Source organism: Notechis scutatus, chromosome 5, assembly GCF_049901735.1.
Source record: "Notechis scutatus isolate UNSWTSFEM ecotype Mainland chromosome 5, rNotScu1.2, whole genome shotgun sequence".
Lineage (NCBI taxonomy): Eukaryota > Metazoa > Chordata > Lepidosauria > Squamata > Elapidae > Notechis > Notechis scutatus.
In genome coordinates this window covers 5,242,853-5,255,699 of record NC_142013.1, presented here as the reverse complement: position 1 = coordinate 5,255,699, position 12,847 = coordinate 5,242,853, and the positions used below count along the sequence as shown (strand labels likewise).

Here is a 12,847-nt window from a genome sequence, read left to right as displayed (position 1 = left end):
CATTGTAATTCTGAATGGTCACTAAATGAATGGTTGTAAATTAAGGAATACCTATTTACTCTGGCCCAAACATGAAATCCACATTAGACATAGAGTTACAACAGAATAAGAGAACCAAATTTGGAGAATGAAACTCTTTTAAGGTCCATTCCAAGAAGGTTCTGAGGCAGACTTCCTTGCATGCAAAAAAAAAAACACCTGGTGAAGCCCGTTTCAAGAGGTTGAGGCCCAGCAGATGGCCAGCAGCAACTGATGGAAGTTAGAGGTGCTGAAACGAAGAGTCCATGATGACCCACAATGTCGCAGATCCATGTTGATCGCTTACAAAGTCTTCTCTGTCAGAGTATATTCATTAACTGGCAGAGACATGGTTAACAAAGTCAGCAAGTGAGTAAGCATGGCAACAGACCAGCCAATGGGAGTGTCCGCTTTGGAAGCCATATTGAAACCAGATGCTCCCACGCTGTCACATTTTGAGCCTGGGAAAGTGGGAGCGGGGGAATTTCTTGGAGTGTGTGTGTAGTTAGACATAATAACATTCTTTTTCTAATTCAAGGTCAGGTTAGTTTGCGCCTAAGTGAGGGGAAGTCTTAAGTTGGGACGGATGGTGATTGGAACATGTGATGCGATGGTGAGAGCAGGGGATGGATTTGTAGTTTTTACTTATTGCAAGGAAGCCCGGAACTTTCAGATTCGGGATTCCCCAGTTGTGCCAGTTACTATCCAAAATAAAAGGAACTTTTGAGAAGATGTCTGTCTCGTGGTTATTGGTTGGAATGGAGGTTTTCTGGAACGCTGACAGGGAGCTGACAGACTGGGTGTGGTTTGGCTCTCGGTGCTCTGCTGAGCATTGAAACTGAAAATAAAATTGAAACCACTGGTGTTGTACGTTTACTTATTTTATGTATAAAGAAGTTAATCATCCTGCTGAATATGATTTCTATGGTCTTTTGCCAACAGAAAGGGAGGGGGAGAAGTGGGGCAGCTTGGAAATCAAAAGTGCATTCCATAAATAGTTTTCAAAGATAGTAACTAGGTGACTGAAGTTTCTGCCAAGCAAAATTCTAACTGGAGAGCATGATTGATGACTCTTAGCTATGGATGTGTCCCATTGGAGAATATGAATTATGATACACCCAGGGGGTGGGGGAAAACCAGGGTCAAGGATGACAATGAATTATGTGTCTCAGAGTCAGCTGCACCCAGGCAGTGCCGGACATGTTAACTCCCAATAAATCCTTTATAAGTTTTGGAAGTTTGGCTCGAGACTCATGATTTAAATGGAGGCAACTGCCAGAATCCTGACACAATCATCTGTGTGTTTTCTGGACTTGAATTTATGCTGCAAAATCTAACATTCTCCTTGTGTGACCAATTCAACTCCTTTCAACTTGTGTTGTTGTTATTTTTTTTTAAACTTCCTTGCAGGCACCCTTGTGTCATTCGTGGGCAGGTGATGACAGCGGATGGGACCCCTCTGGTTGGCGTGAACATCAGCTTTGTCAACAATCCTCTGTTTGGCTACACCATCAGCAGACAAGATGGCAGGTAGGTGGATCTCTTCCTTGGAGCGGGAGGAAGTTGGGATGGGCTTCCGGATTTTGGACAAGCAGCCGTCAAGATTTGTGGTCTCCGTGTCTGTTGGCACATACCCAAAACACCCTTGGGGCAGACTCCAGATGAATAATATTAAGGAGTTGTGGTCCTCAGTTGAGGACTACCTGTACAGAGGTGTCTGTGAGGTCCCTGGAAGTCATGCTCAATTCTCAAAGAAAGCTATCCTGGGCTTCCATTTTGTGGATTGTGGGTCTTCAAACCTGCTGGCTGGGGAATTCTGGGAGTTGAAGTCCACACGTCTTAAAGTAGCTAAGTTTAGGAGACCCTTGCTGTGGATGCACAAAGCAAGGTCTTGCATGATGATGACCCGTAGATGATGACCTGCTAGTAAGATTCTCATAGTCTTAACATTAGAAAGATTAATGAGTCCCTCAGAATCAGGGCTGGGCTGCTGGGGTTTTGCAGGGGTTCTGGAGAGCCCCTAGCTAAGATTCTGTGCAGTTTGGAGAACCCCCAAATCCAACTCCTGGCTGGACTTTCTCACTCCTCCTGTCCCCTCCCAGAAGTCTCCATGCGGCTCGTTTTGGATGGAAGGTCAATGCACAGCCCACATGGAGGCTTGGGGAGAGCGAAAAACAGGCCTTCCGGAAGTCCAAAAACGGGCCCATTTACGTCCTCCGGACCCCGGGGGAGGTTTGAGGAAAGCCTCCGGAGCCCGGGGAGGGTAAAAATACCCCCCCTGCCGCCGTGGTGCAGGAGGCTGATTAGGCCACACCCACCATGGCCATGCAACCTTCCCCTGTTACGCTCACCAAGCCACGCCCACAGAACTGGTAGTAAAAAAAATTGATTCCCACCACTGATGATGCCCCATAGATGATGACCTACTAGTAAGATTCTCATGGTCTTAACATTAGGAAGATTAACGAATCAGAAAATGGTCACTCAGAATACTTTTGAGAAAGTTCCACTTGTGACTTCCTACCTGATATAACGGCCCTGATTTAATCAACTACTAGACTAAGACTACAGGCGATAATAATTGGTGTCTTCTTGCCAAGTGTTGGAGCTTATGCCTATAAAGGCAGTCTCGGTGATAAGCATGGGACGCATTGATTATGTGCTATCAAGTCGCAGTCTACTCTTAACAATGGCAAAGGTAGACATTTTCCAGAGGGCATGTAAGCATATCTTTATGGAATGCCGGTTTGTTTTGTATTAATTAATCCCACTGGAAAGCCAGATTCTTGAAGTTGCACATTTTGTAAGGGTTGAGTAATACAGAAAGGAGCAATTAAAAATGAGTTGGTGGCTGAGCCAGCTCACATGATCCTGGAAGGGGAGCAATGGGGTCGCCCATTCGGTTAAGTTGCATCTGGGACCATCCCATTGGTATAGATTTTGCCTGGTTAGACTCTGTCACGTGAAGTGTTTAATACCCCTTTATAACGCTTTTGTAAGGCCACACTTGGAATACGGCATCCAGTTTTGGTCGCTATGGTGTAAAAAAGATGTTGAGACTCCAGAAAGAGTGCAGAAAAGAGCAACAAAGAGGATTAGGGGTCTGGAGGATATGAAGAATGGTTTTGCAGGAACTGGGTATGTCTGCTTTAATGAAAAGAAGGACTAGGGGTGACATGATAGCAGTCTTCCAATATTTGAGGGGCTGCCCCAAAGAAGAGGGAGTCAAGCTATTCTCCAAAGCACCTGAGGGCAGGACAAGAAGCAATGGGTGTATTGCAGAAATTGAACCTGGCTAGTCTAGTGAAGAGAAGGACCAGGGGAGACATGATAGCTATCATCCAATATTTGAGGGGTTGCCACAGAGAGGAAGGGATCAAGCTATTTTCCAAGGCACCTGAAGGAATAATGGATGGAAACTGACCAAGGAGAGATTCAACCTGGAAATAAGAAGAAACTTTCTGACAGTGAGAACAATCAACCCATGGAACAGAAGTTGCCTTTGGAAGTTGTGGGAGCTTCACCACTGGAAACTTTCAAGAAGAGACTGGACTGACATCTATCAGAAATGACATAGGATCTCCTGCTTGGCCGGGGGAGTTGGACTAGATGACCTACAACAAGGTCCCTTCCAACTCTGTTATTCCGTTAAGATATGGAAAATTATCAAAGAGAAATCCCACTTAGAATGAAGAAGAAATTACCCGACCGCAAAAACAATTAACCTGTTGTCTTCAGAAGTTGTAGGTGCGCCATCACTGGAGGTTTTTAAGAAGAGAATGGGAAGACATTTGTCTCAAATGGTATATCGTTTTCTGCTTAAGCAGGGGGGTGGACTGGAAGACCTCCAAGGTTCCTTCCAACTCTGTTATTCTGTTATTCTCCAGATCTCGGAGAAAAGGGATTTCTTTCGGTTGTTGCAGGCATGTTTTGCATCAAAACTTTGGAAACATCTGCACAGCCACAGCAACAAAGACCAGTCCGAGTGTTTGTTGGGTGGGTGTGTTTAAACAACTGGACCTTGAAGGATTCCGATCAAATTACAGGAAAACATTCCTTCCTTTGTCGAGCTGATTGTTGTCCCCACAGAATAATCCATTTTGTCAGGCAGTTAAAAAAAAGTGACCCTTTTAAAATATATACAAAGATTCTTGGTTTGAACCAGTGAGCAGGCAAAAAAAAATTCTCACCGGAGACTACAGGATAATATCAAATTTCCAGAATTCAGCGAGTAAATAGATTCAGCAATAAATCTTCGTTTCTCAACCTGATGTGATTTAACTTGTCAGTTAAGCTTCGCATTGACTTCAGTCTCTCGGAACAGGCTAGATAAGAACACCTTAGATGGAAATTTTATTGTCAATTAGATGTGCTTTCTTTTTATACTGACTTTAGCTGAAATCCATTTCTTTATTATTATATTTTTCTTGCCTTTTGAAATTGCAAGGAACTCATCACCTGCATTTAACAGATTTAATAATCAGAGTTGGAAGGGACCTTGTAGGTCATCTAGTCCAACCCCCCGCCCAAGCGGGAGACCCTACACCATTTCTGACATATGGCAGTCCAGTCTCTTCTTGAAAGCTTCCAGGGATGAAGCTCCCACAAGTTCTGAAGGCAACTTCTGTTCCATGGGTTGATTGTTCTCACTGTCAGAAAGTTTCTCCTTATTTCCAGGTTGAATCTCTCCTTGTTCAGTTTCCATCCATTATTCCTTGTTCTGCCTTCAAGTGCTTTGGAAAATAGCTTGACCCCTTCCTCTTCTCTGTGGCAGCCCCTCAAATATTGGAAGACTGCTATCATGTCTCCCCTGGTCCTTCTCTTCCCTAGACTAGCCAGGCCCAGTTCGTGTCTTGGAGTCAAGTGGTTGTTGATATAACTAATATTTCTACCTTGAGAAGCATATCTCAGGTTATCTCAGAATTCAGACACACAGAGATTTGTTTTAAGAGGCGAGTTTTGCAAACATTATAGGTGGTCCTCAAACCTACGACCACAATAGGGACAGGAATTTCTGTTGCTAAATGAGGTAGGTTTAGCCGTGTCCAATCTGACGACCTTTTTGCTCCTGTTCTTAAGTGAATCACATGGTTGTTAAACAAATCTGCCTTCCCCCATTGGAAGCCAACTGGGTTAGTCACAAACAATCAAGATTCAGACATTTGGGCTTGTATTTACGACAGTTGACGTGTCCTGGGGTCACCTGATTCCCTTTTGCGACCTTCTAACCAGCAAAGTCAATGTCGGGAAGCCCGATTCCCTTAACAACCGTGTCACTAAGTGAGCCACTGCAGTGATTCACTTTACAATTGTGGCAAGAAAGGTTGTAAGATGCGGGGGGAAATCATTGAATGACTGTCTTACTTAGCAACATAAATTTTGGGCTCAGTTGGAGTCGTAAGTCGAGGACTGCCTATCTATTTCTGCAATTCCCACTGCAGCTCTGCTCAGTTCACCATCCGGGCTTGGTGGGATTCAAAAAATTTTTACTACCGGTTCTGTGGGCATGGCTTGGTAGGCGTGGCATTGCTTGGTGGGCATGCCAGGGGAAGGATACTGCAAAATCCCCATTCCCTCCCCACCCCACTAACCTGCTTTCCAGCTCCGTTCTCCTGTGCAGGGCAACAAAAGAAGACTCAGCCAATCAGCTGGGACTCGGGAGGAGGAGAATAGATGGGGGCGGGGCCAGTCAGAGGTGGGATTTTCCGGTTCTCTGAACTACTCAAAATTTCTGCTACCGGTTCTCCAGAACTGGTCAGAACCTGATGAATACCCATTTGTCAAATTTTAACTAACTGTTTAAAACAAAGGTCTTCAAACTCAGCAAGTTTAAGACTTATGGACTTCAACTCCCAGAATTCCTGGAGCTAATAGGACTGGAGGTGGAATTCTGGGAGTTGAAGTCCACAGGTCTTAAAGCTGTCAAGTTTGAAGACGCTTGGTTTAAAAATGTCTTCCTTGAAGCTTCAGCGCTTTTGAGTTTGCCGGCATGCCATTAAAAACCAGCCAGCGTTTTCCTACTTGAATTGCAGAATCAATAGCTCTCTCGGCTCACTTGCTTTGTTTTTATTTTCATGGACCGGAAATAAATTAGGCCCACCATGTCTGCCGGATTGTAAATTAGATGTACCTCACAGTAGACCTCTTAGATGGGGCCTCTGGATGTTGGCCACTAGTTGCCAGCTAAAATAGTCCCTCTTTAAATTTTTCCCTTCATGTTAATAAGGACCCACTATGTCTGTTTCCTACACACACACACACACACCAGTTTCCATTGTTGCTTTAATTGTGAATGATTTAGGGCAGCCTTTTTCAACCTGAGCTACTTTTAAGATGTATGGACTTCAGCTCCCAGAATTCTCCAGCCACCTGAGGTGGACTTCAACTCCCAGAATTCCGTACCCAGCTTGGGTGGACTTCAATTCCCAGAATTCCCCAGCCAAAATGGTTGGATCTCAGCTCCCAGAATTCCCCAGCCAGCATGGGTGGACTTCAATTCCCAGAATTCCCCAGCCAAAATGGTTGTATCTCAGCTTCTAAAATTCCCCAGCCAATATGGGTGGACTCCAGTTCCCAGAATTCTTCAGCCAGCATGGATAGACTCCAGCTTCCAGTATGCTGGCTAGGGAATTCTGGGAGTTGAAGTCTATGCATCTTAAAGTTACCACAGTTCCGCCATGAAGCATGTTTTCTTTACATGTTTTCTCAGTCCTTTTTACTGCTTTGTACAAGAAATCAGAAAATACTTTTCTTAATTTATGTGGGTTGTCTTTTTTTTTTTTTAAATGGTGCATTTGTGCTTGAGTTCAAATCCACCCAGTCAATTGGCCAAAATAGAATCATTTCATTATTATTATTTTTTAAAAGGGGAAATGTCACCACAAGGTCACTCTCCTTCACCCACATCGGCCAGCTAATCTACACTTGTATCGCTTCCCTCCTGCAAAAAAAACCAAAAAAACCCAACTATCTATCTTTGGCTTTCTGCCCACACAGTTTTGACCTAGTCACCAATGGCGGGATAGCCATCGTTCTGCGTTTCGAGCGGGCGCCCTTCATCACTCAGGATCACACCCTCTGGCTACCCTGGAACCACTTCTTCGTCATGGAGACCATCGTCATGCGACACGAAGAAAACGACATCCCCAGCTGCGACCTGAGCAACTTTGCCCGGCCCAACCCTGTGGTGTCTCCCACTCCGCTCACTGCCTTTGCCAGCTCCTGTTCCGAGAGAGGCCCCATCGTGCCCGAAATCCAGGTAAGAAAAACGGGATTGCAAAAGATACTTCCAGATGCGGCAAATTCAAGGACCAGCATTTGTCCTGTCACTCCTCTGCTCGAAATAGCAATAACAATCCCGGAATTAAAAATTCCTGCTTTCAAAAGCAGGTTGGTTCATGGCTGGACGCTCACAAGGACAAGGGAAGTTTGCAAGATTGTGGTTTTTCAGCCAAAAAAAAAGCGAGGGTGAACTCACCCAGCTCCATCTTATCAGGAAGACAGAGACCATTAGAGGAGAGAAGCTGGTGTTGCAGAACCATGAAAGGGGCTGGCTAACATTGACGCAAACCTACAAAGTAAAGCAATACAATGGCCAGAAGAATTGAAGCGTCTCATGTCCTGAGGACAGCATAGATGTTTGCTGGCAATGATAGAAGAGAATATTTGTAGCTCAAGGGTTGAACGGTGGGGTCCTCGGTGCTGGTGATTTTCTTGCATACATTTTATTATCCAACCAGGTAACATCATCAGTGATAGAAGGGAATAGGGATTGCAGGAAGAAGGAGGAAAATGACAACGATGACAACAATGGGGCCCTTGCTTGGGGTTTTCCTGCAGACCTTTAATTACCCAACTAGGTGACATCATCAGTGCTAGAAGGGGGTAGGGGTTGGAGGATGGAGATGGAGGAGATGGAGAGGGTAGGGTCCTTGGTGGTCTCTGAGCTTGGTGGTTTCTTTGCAGACCTTTCATTACCGAACTAGGTGACATCATCAGTGATAGAAGGGAGGGGGGTTTGTGGAGTTGAGGAGGAGGTGGGATCCTTGGTGTTCTCTCAACTTGGTGGTTTCTTGTGGACCTTCCATTACCCAACTGGCTAATGTCACCAGTGCTAGGAGGGAAATATATATATATATATCCAACTCTGACTGGATGGTGGGGAATGGAAGGATTTATATTCCTTGCAGACAGCTGGTCATTTGCATCCTTTTAGAGGGTCGTTGAGGCCACTTGGAAGTTTATCTGTGTCCTCAGGGTTACCTAAGTGATGCCAATGTATGTGGAGTCTTCTTAGAACTGCCGAAAGGACTGTGTTGTAGACTGGAGATAAATTAAGCTGTAATCCCCACCCCACCCCTATTGAGAAAGGGTTGATCAATTTTGACCTAGCGATCTCTTTGACCCCTCTTTCAAACCAGCGGTCCTCTCTGTCCAAAACGTGGACTTTGCTGTCTTCGGAAGTTCTTTGGAAGCTGTGATTTTTTTTTTTTGTTTTTGTTTTAATCTCCAGGCCTTACAAGAAGAGATTAAAATCTCAGGGACTAAAATCAAGCTCAGCTACCTGAGCAGCCGTACGTCTGGCTACAAATCGGTCCTGAAGATCAGCTTAACCCATCCCACCATCCCTTTCAACCTTATGAAAGTCCACCTCATGGTTGCGGTGGAAGGGCGCCTCTTCAGAAAGTGGTTTGCTGCAGCTCCAGACCTCTCCTACTACTTCATCTGGGACAAGACGGACGTCTACAATCAGAAGGTCTATGGGTTATCCGAAGTCTTCGGTAAGATGCCATTTTTGTATCTGCCTTTCTAATCTTTGGTAGCTGCAGCTACCCAAAAAAAAAAAAGCCAGTACAGTTCTAGACTGCATAACAGAGGGATAGAATCAGGGTTGGGCTGCTGGGGTCTCGCAGGGGCTCAGAGAGCCCCCAATAACCTCAGAAAGACAAGCAGCAAGGGAAAGCTCTTAATAGGCTTAATTGAACTTCTGGGTGTTCAGCCAAGAGCATTTCACACCTCGTAAAAGTCTGGCAAGCTAGATAAACAATCCACTCAGCGCTTGCGAGCGAGAGCCATTGACAAAATCAGATAATATAGCCACTGGCCTCCGAGGGGATTAATTCCCAAATAATAAGAATCACATAACTCACCAGAAACTCCTCCTCTAAGACTCCAAGATCCCTCTTCACAGTCACAGCTATTAAGCCTGGTTTCACCCCGTCTTTTATTTAATTATTAAATGACATGAAATAATAAACAACTCTTTGGTATATATCCTTTTTTAGGTCATTAGGGCAAAGAAGCGATGTCGAGTTGGCCATACCCACCCAGTCACATGACCACCCAGCCACGCCCACCCAGCTCGTCCTTAGGGCAGAGAGCCCCTTGCTAAAAAATGTGAAGCCCACCCCTGGATAGAATCACATGAAATGTTAAGGCCACCTTATAAGGCCTTGGTAAGGCCATATTTAGAATATTGAATCTAGTTTTGGTTGCCACGGTGTAAAAAAGATGTTGAGACTCTAGAAAGAGTGCAGAGAAGAGCAACAAAGAAGATTAGGAGGATGGAGGCTAAAACATGCGAAGAATGGTTGCAGGAATTGGGTATGTCTAGTTTGATGAAAAGAAGGACTAAGGGTGATATGATAGCAATCTTCCAATATTTGAGGGGCTGCCCCAAAGAAGAGGGGGTCAACTTATTCTCCAAATCACCTGAAGGCAGGACAAGAAGCAATGGATGGGAACTAACCAAGGAGAGATCCAACCTAGAACTAAGGAGAAATTTCCTGTCCATGAGCACAATTAATCAGTGGAATGACTTGTCTCCAGAAGTGGTGGGTGATCCATCACGGGAGGCTTTTAAGAAGAGATTGGATAACCATTTGTCTGAATGGTTTATATAGGGTTTCCTGTCTGATCAGGGAGTTGGACTAGAAGACCTCCAAGGTCCCTTCCGACTCAACTCAAGTGAACCAGGATTGCTTTCTGTAAAGTCCTGACCAACCACTATCTGAAGTTCAGATGGCAAAACCACACTTGGGGAAGTGGTTTCTGGTCCTTCCCTTTGTCCTGTGGAACCCCTTGCCTAGGAAGATTTCTCCTTCCCACCTTACATTTTCTTACCATTCCTATATTTAAGCCGCTTAATTCAGACAACCACAAGATGGCAGCAGAGAGACACCAAAAAATTTGACTCTCTGCTGCCATCTTGTGGTTGTCTGAATTTTTGAAGCCCGGATGCCATAGCCCTGAACTTTTCTTGGGATGGGGGGGATATAAAAGTGTTCGATCTAGCTGAATCTGGTTTGTTTTCTTTCTTTTATTATTGGTTTATTTTTTTATTTTTTTTATTTTCTTGGGATTGCAGTTGCCTCTTTTCATAGTTAATCTGGGTTGTGTTTTGGTATTTCTTTTTTAAAGATACTGCTTGAAAGCTGTTCATACTAGGCTGATTTCTCTAGTGTCTGACCTGTTTTTCTTCCTCTCGCAACTCCCAGTCTCAGTGGGATACGAATATGAATCGTGCCCGGATTTGATCCTGTGGGAGAAACGGACAGCGGTGCTTCAGGGTTACGAAATAGACGCTTCGAAACTTGGAGGATGGTCTCTGGACAAGCATCATGCGCTTAACATCCAAAGTGGTACGTTTGTTGAATGGTTCGTTTCTTTATACATACTTCATATTTCCTAACCACCCGTCTCCTTTATGTTATGGTCCTTCGGCTGCCAGCCCCTCCGGCAGCCGAATCAGAGGAGGAGGAGACATGGGAGTCAGGGTCACCATCGGGGCAACCTTGGAGCTCTGAGGGGAAAGAGGGAATGGAGCTGGCAGAGAGAGAGAGAGAGAGAGAGCCTCTGGGCCATCCGCCAGCCCTCAGATCTGGAGGTGGCTGATGAAGAACAGGAGGAACAGCTGGGTCCATTGCCTGACACATGGATGTGCAGAGGGGAGAGGAGAGAAGAGCAGTAGAAATCTATGGGCTGGTCCTTGGGATGGAAGAGCCACCTCTGTGTGCTCTGCGTCAGAGGCAGAGATGGGGCCAGGACCGTCCGACAGTTATCAGCTGCCTTCGGAGTCAGAGATCAGTGGGGCAGAAGAACAGCTGGAGCCTGTTCCTGATGTGCGCATGCGCAGAGCTGCCAGGAGAAGAAAACGGTTAAGGAACAAGGGTCAACTCGGAAGTAAAGGCATAGGTGGACGATGAATGGACCCTCCCATAGGGAATAAAGAGGAGCGAAAGGGGAGTGATGTTTGCAGGAGACAGTCAGTTCATTTAATTAGTGTGAAGATTTGTTCGTGACTCTAGAGACCCCTTGCCAAGTGTTTTCTTGTACAGCCTTGAGCTCAGAAGCTATCGGCCTGGCAATTCTCCAAGCCTGATAAGGTCTGTGGTTGTAAATCCCTCTTGAAAGACTGTTTGCCGGGACTTTGCTGGATGTGAATGATAGGAGTTCACATTAGCCTAATAAAAAAGAGGGATTTTGTCAGGACGAGGGGTCTGCTTCGTGATTTTGGGAAGCCCGGGTCAGAACAAGTTCGGCCTATCCCCCCTTGTGTTTGCCCCCCACTCCCAGGTATCCTGCACAAAGGAAATGGGGAAAACCAATTCGTCTCCCAGCAACCCCGAGTTATAGGGAGCATCATGGGTAACGGACGCCGAAGGAGCATCTCCTGCCCGAGTTGCAACGGCCTGGCCGACGGCAACAAACTCCTGGCACCTGTTGCCCTGACCTGCGGCTCAGACGGCAGCCTGTATGTCGGAGACTTCAACTACATCCGAAGGATCTTCCCTTCGGGGAACGTCACCAATATCTTGGAGTTAAGGTATGGCCAGCGTTTTGTAACGTTAGTGGCTTTGGTTGTCCCTCAAGATGATGGTTCTCAGATGACGGAAGCAGGAACGGAACGTTTCAGGGTGAAATGAAATGAAGCGTTTTTATGGACCAGGGGGTGGGCTGCTACCGGTTCTCCTCGGTTTGGACAGACTGGTCGCTCATTTTATCATTTTTAATCGCCGGTTGGGTGAACACAAGCCTGGCCCCACCCGCCCCGCTCCTCCCAGGAATCCCCGCGTGGCCCATTTTGGATCCTAGGTAAGCACAGGGCCCAGACGGAAGTTCGGGAGGGAAAAAACTGGGCCTCTCGAAAGCTCCAGAAATCTGGAAATGGGCCCGTTCCTGGACTCCAAAGGGCCACCGGAGCCCGGGGAGCCTGTTTTCACCCTCCCGGAAGCTTGAGGAAAGCCTCTGGAGCACAGGGAGGGCGAAAAATGGGCCTTCTGGAAGGCCAGAAACAACGGGCCTGTTTCTGGCCTTTCAGAGGGCCTCCCGAGCCTGAGGAGGCCGTTTTCGCCCTCCCAGAGGCTTGAGAAAAGCCTCCGGAGCCCGGGGAGGGAGAAACACCTCCCCCCGCCATGGTGCAGGAGGCCAACTAGGCCATGCCCACCATGGCCACGAACCGGTTGCTAAAATTTTTGAAGCCCATCCCTGGATAGATAAGATAGCAATGTTCCGATACCTGAGGGGTTGGCCCAAAGAGGGAGGTCAACCTATTCTACAAAGCATCTGAAGGCAGAACAAGAAGCAATGGATGGAAACTCGTCAATTACAGATTAACAGAGTGGGAAGGGACCTTGTAGGTCATCTAGTCCAACCCCACCCAAGCAGGAGACCCTTCGCCATTTCTGACAGATGGGATTTCAATCTCTTCTTGAAAGCCTCCAGTGATGAATGTCCCACAACTTCCGAAGGCAACTTCTGTTCCATGGCTTGATTGTTCTCACTGTCAGAAAATTTCTCCTTATTTCTAGCTTGAATCTCTCCTTGTCAA

The 12,847-nt window shown here is 46.2% G+C and overlaps 1 protein-coding gene across 9 annotated transcripts in view; it reads left to right on the top strand.

Moving 5' to 3' along the window:
- Nucleotides 1-12,847, top strand: part of TENM4 (teneurin transmembrane protein 4) — a 559,913-nt gene that overhangs the window by 505,618 nt on the left and 41,448 nt on the right. For all 9 annotated transcript variants that reach the window (XM_087966004.1, XM_087966003.1, XM_087966002.1 and 6 more), the window contains 5 exons: nucleotides 1,429-1,548; nucleotides 7,015-7,276; nucleotides 8,531-8,798; nucleotides 10,515-10,658; nucleotides 11,593-11,842. In XM_087966004.1, coding sequence (XP_087822130.1) covers nucleotides 1,429-1,548; nucleotides 7,015-7,276; nucleotides 8,531-8,798; nucleotides 10,515-10,658; nucleotides 11,593-11,842 — 1,044 coding nt within the window. The remainder of the gene's footprint in view (nucleotides 1-1,428; nucleotides 1,549-7,014; nucleotides 7,277-8,530; nucleotides 8,799-10,514; nucleotides 10,659-11,592; nucleotides 11,843-12,847) is intronic.